The sequence below is a fragment of the Octodon degus genome, unplaced genomic scaffold (assembly GCF_000260255.1).
Source record: "Octodon degus isolate 3935 unplaced genomic scaffold, OctDeg1.0 scaffold00286, whole genome shotgun sequence".
NCBI lineage: Eukaryota > Metazoa > Chordata > Mammalia > Rodentia > Octodontidae > Octodon > Octodon degus.
Genome location: NW_004524862.1, coordinates 1,155,661 through 1,160,561, shown reverse-complemented (window position 1 = coordinate 1,160,561; position 4,901 = coordinate 1,155,661). Strand labels below are relative to the sequence as shown.

The window sequence follows — 4,901 nt, the reverse complement described above, 5'->3', positions numbered from 1 at the left end:
TTTTTTTTTTTTGGTAGTGGTACTGGGAATTGAACCCAGAGCTATAACAATGAACTATAACCCCAGTCCTTTTTACTTCTCATTTTGACATAGGGTCTAAGTCAGTAAGTGTTCAGGTTGGTCTCCAACTTTTGTTTTTTTTTCAGAGCTGGGGATTGAACTCAGGCCCTTGCACTTGCTGGGCAAGCACTTATTCAACTGAGCTATCTCCCCAGCTGGTCTCCAACTTTTGATCCTCCTGTTTCACTCTCCCAGGTAGCTGAGATTATAGGTGTGCCACCACGCCCAGCTTATACCTTTTTCTATCTTCTAAATTTTGTCATGAGTTCAATCCCCAGTTCCACCAAAATAAATAAATAAATAAAATAAATAAATTTTGTCATCTGCAGCTAAACCTTACTTAGATATTAAATTAAAAATTGTAAAATAACATGTGAATTTATGTAAAACAATTTAATGAGACTAAGAATGTCACTAAAAAATAGGGTACTTATACGGCATGCATCTGGTCCTGGGTTTGATCCCTGGCATGGCGAAAAAAAGTTAAGCATAGTGGCATATGACTCCAATCTCAGCACTTGGGGGCCTGAGGCAGAGGGATCACCATAAGTCTGAGGGTAGTATGGGCTACACAGTGAGCTCAAGACTCCCTAAACTGCATAGTACAACCTGGTCTCAAAAATAAATAAATAGTTGTAAAAATAGTTGGGTTTTTTTTTTTTTTTGTTTTTGCAGAACCAGGGATTGAACTCAGGCCCTTGTACTTGCCAGGCAAGTGCTTATCCTACTGAGCTATCTCCCCGGCCCCCAAATAGTTGTATCTTATCAGTGGAAAACTAGGTTACAAAAAGCATACAGGAAAAAAAAATTAAAAAATTATATATATGACCAGGCTATACTCTGTGAAAGAACATATGCTTGGGATTTGATTTGAAACTGTTTCATTGCTGTTTATCAATAAAATTTTGGAAAAAAAAAAAAGTATAGGAAAACTAAAAAAAAAAAAAAAAAAAGAACATATGCTTGGTACGCACAATGATCTAGGGTAAATTCCCAACAACCCCCACATTATATTTTATTATATACATATATGTTTTACATATACAATTCTATTAAAAGTTATGTGTGTGTGTGTTTGTGTGTGTGTGTGTATGGAAAAACACAACAAATTACTAACTTGTTTTCTTTGACTTTTTTTTTTCTTAAGCTAGTAAGTTTTTTGGGTTTTTTTGGGTACAAGATTGACCTCAGGACCTTGTGCTTGGGAGGCCCTTAATACCCTAGGGTATTAAGATTTTGGGTGGGCCAGGGAGATGGCTCAGTAGAATAAGCAAGCACAAAGGCCTGAGTTTAATCCCCAGTTCTGCAATTAAAAAAAAAAAAAAGATTTGGGGTGATTTTAGTTTCTTCTTTTTAAAACTTTGTCAACAATTAAAATGTACTCGTGGTATAACCATATACTTTTTAACATTATTTTTAAAATCTACCTTAAATCCTTAATTGTAATGTGCCTCAATGTTTCTCCCACACAGTGGCCAAGAAACAGAAACAAAACATAGCTACCCTCGGACAGTGACTCTATCACTTCTCCACTCCTGCTCCATAAAGCCAGGCAGCCAGCCAAAGGGAATTATATATAACTCTCCAGCCAACCTTGCCCCTCCCTTGCTCCCCGCTGGGAACACAGCACCCACATCCACACACGTTCGCAAACATTCTGGCTGTAAGATTCCAGGAAGCTCTGTGGAAGTATTAAAATGGAGGGCGCTCTCCAAATGCTGAAGCCAATTATTGCCTGAGGAGCCTTTTTGTTCTTAGCCTCAAAAGGGGGAAAAAAACGAATACAATAGAGAGGAAAGAGGGTGGGGCTCTCATACCTGTAAGGATAAAAGATATTCAAGAACTAACGTTGGGTGCATTTAATAATCTAATGATGTAATCCCAGCACTCAGAAGGCTGAGGCAGGAACATCTCTATGAGCTCAGCAGCTTGTGCTATATTATGAGTTTAAGGCCAGCTGGAAATGTGGAGTGAGGTCCTAGCTATGTAATAATAATCTAATGGCAAAAAGCCATGTGACTTGCCTTATAATTTCAAGGGTTCCAGGAAGAACTGCTATCTACTTTTCTACTCTTGGATAGACCTTACAGTTTTTTCTTTCTTTTCTTTCTTTTTCTTTTTCTCTTTGTCTTTCTGAGACAGGGTCTCCTCTACCTATGCAGTTCAGGTTGGCCTTGAGCTTACTTTATAGCCCAGGATGGTCTCAAACTCCCAACCATCCTCCTGCCTCAGCCTCCTGAGCCCTGGAATTACAGGCATGCACCACCACGCCCATCTCTTGTGTTTCAAATTTAGCTTTTTACCACTTTTTCTTAAGGCCTTATTTCTATTAAAAGTGTAATAAAAATTTCATTTCATTTCATTTTCTACAGCTTATTCTCAGAATGCATTAATTTTGTCCAAGCTTTCCATGAGAATAACTAGATCAATGTTTTCTTCTGCTTTTTTTTTTTTTTTTTTTTTTTAGTCTCTAGGTTACTCACTTGGGAAATATCATCATTATTTACATCTTTCACCAACAAAAATTCAAACCAAACTTCAGTATGTTTAGGGGGTCCTTATCAGAATGTGGGGAGCACATGCACAGCTAGTGGGGCCATTTCTGGCCCCTGTCTCCTTGGCTTTGCCCTGGCCACTGGCTGAACTGCAGATCATTAGATCCAGAATTTCTTAGATATATAGTTTTTTCTTTTGTTTTTGCAGTACCAGGGATTGAACTCAGGACCTTGCACTTGCCAGGCAGGCACTTATTCTATTGAGCTATCTCCCCAGCCCCTTAGAATTTCTTTTTTTTCTTTTTTTTTTCAGAACCAGGGATTGAACTCAGGTCCTTGTGTTTGCCAGGCAAGCACTTATTCCACTGAGCCATCTCCCCAGCCCCTAGAATTTCTTGAAGAGAGGAACTTCTTCCAAATATCCAACGTCAGAGTCCCTAGCCCACAGGACACTCTTCTTAAATATTTGTTGAATAAATACTGGGGAAGAAAAGAACAAGAAGATACAAGGAACCTGAAGCCTTGCCTGAAACAATCAGTAAGAGGAGAACATGGCACCCACTTCCCAATTTTTAACTTGTGGGGAGACAGCATATAAAATAGTGAAATCATCTAATTTTTTTTCAGCACTGGATGCTGAACCAAGAGCCTCATGTATGCTAGGCAAACTCTCCACCAGTGAACTATGTCCCAGTCCTTTTGTTTTTGGGACAGAGTCTCACTGAGTTGCTCAGTCTGGCCTTGAACTTGTGATCCTTCTGTGTCAGCCTGCTGAGTAGCTGAAATTGTGCCTGTCATTGTGCTAAGCAGTTTACATGCACTATCTAGGAGGTGGGAACTCTTATTCCCATTTATCAATAAGGAAACTGAGGCTCAGAGAGGTCAGTTAGCTTGCCCACAGTCTCGCAGCTGAGAAATAGTACAGCACAATTTTAACCCAAGCAATATGATTCCAGAACCACACCCAAAGTATCAGTGAACTGCAATGTAAACCAGCATAAGAGTCTCATCATAAGGGCTGGGGAGATAGCTCAGCAAGATAAGCAACTGCCTGACAAGCACAAGGTCGTGAGTTCAATCTCTGATACCAAAAAAAAAAAAAAAAAGCAGAGATGGTATTTTTCACACTTTCAAAAAGAGAAATCTTTCCATCTTTTTTTTGTGGAACCAGGGATTGAACTCAGACCCTTGCACTTGCCAAGGAAGCGCTTATTCCACTGAGCCATCTCCCTGCTTCCTTTTTTTTTTTTTTAAAAAAAATGTATTTAGTACAGGGTCTTCAGGGTCTCATACACAGATCAGATTTGTAGTGATCCTCCTGTTTTCAGCCTCCCAAATCCTGGAATTACAGGCACACCCCACCGCGCCCAGTCTCAATCGCTGTCTCAGCAGGCCCCAGGATCCAGCACATGGCACACCAGGGATCGAACCCCGGTCCCTATGTCTGCCTAAGCAGGTGCTTTAATCCACTGAGCTATCTGGCCAGCCTGAAAAGGGAAATATTTCTGGTGCAAAGATTCTCACCATGGTTTTTATTTTTTCTCCTTCATTTTATCTCCCAACACACATAACACACATGCGCGTGCATGCACGACATTTCTTCAAGTGTTTCTGGACAGAACTAAAGAGTTCCATCACTCCTTTTTTCCAAACTCAATCCCTTTTTCAGAAGTATGCAATTCTTCCACCCATCCTTTTGGCCTCCCTCATCCTTCTGACCTCCAGGTACTGACATATCCTGCAGGCTCAGGCGTGAGAACTGTTCCATCAGCTCTATATGCCAGGAGTCTCCTCTGTTTAGAAGGCCTCTACAGACCTCTCCTGGCCCGGCAGGCTCAGCACCCTCACAGCCTTCTCTAGAGGGCCTCTCCCGAAAGACACACAGTCTGGGTTCCTTCTTCTCCTTTAACCCACTCCAAGCGTCTTTGTCCTCTCCTAGCCCATTTGTGCAGGAAAGGTGCCAGCTTTCCATCATGTGCACCAACTGATGTTAGGGTGGTCAAAGACCAGGGTCCCAAAGATGACCAACCTGTTCAACCCGCAGTAAGCATTTGGTAGAGCCTGAACTTCAAGCTCCAGGGCTAATTTCCATGGTGACACCCCTGGGGATTGTTCCCATGGTAATGCTGGAAAGATACTGGCCATAGTGAACATTACCTCCTCTCTCCATTTTCCTTTATGAAACTCCCCTAAAGATAAGGGGGAGCCGGTCTGGTGAGATGGCTCAATGGTCTAAAGCACCTACTTAGAACAAGCTTAGCAAAGCACAGGGACCACGGTTCAATCCCCCAGTACCACATGCCAGCCAGCCCCACCCCCTGGTGGGCTGAGCTGGCCACACACACA

The 4,901-nt window shown here is 41.7% G+C and overlaps 1 protein-coding gene across 3 annotated transcripts in view; it reads right to left on the bottom strand.

Moving 5' to 3' along the window:
* Window positions 1-4,901, bottom strand: part of Kif5a (kinesin family member 5A) — a 46,603-nt gene that overhangs the window by 38,119 nt on the left and 3,583 nt on the right. The window contains exon 2 of one of the 3 annotated variants that reach the window (XM_012512884.2): window positions 176-178. The exons of the other annotated variants lie outside the window; for them this stretch is intronic. Within the exon in view, the coding sequence (XP_012368338.1) occupies window positions 176-178 (3 nt within the window). The remainder of the gene's footprint in view (window positions 1-175; window positions 179-4,901) is intronic. 3 annotated transcript variants of the gene reach the window in all.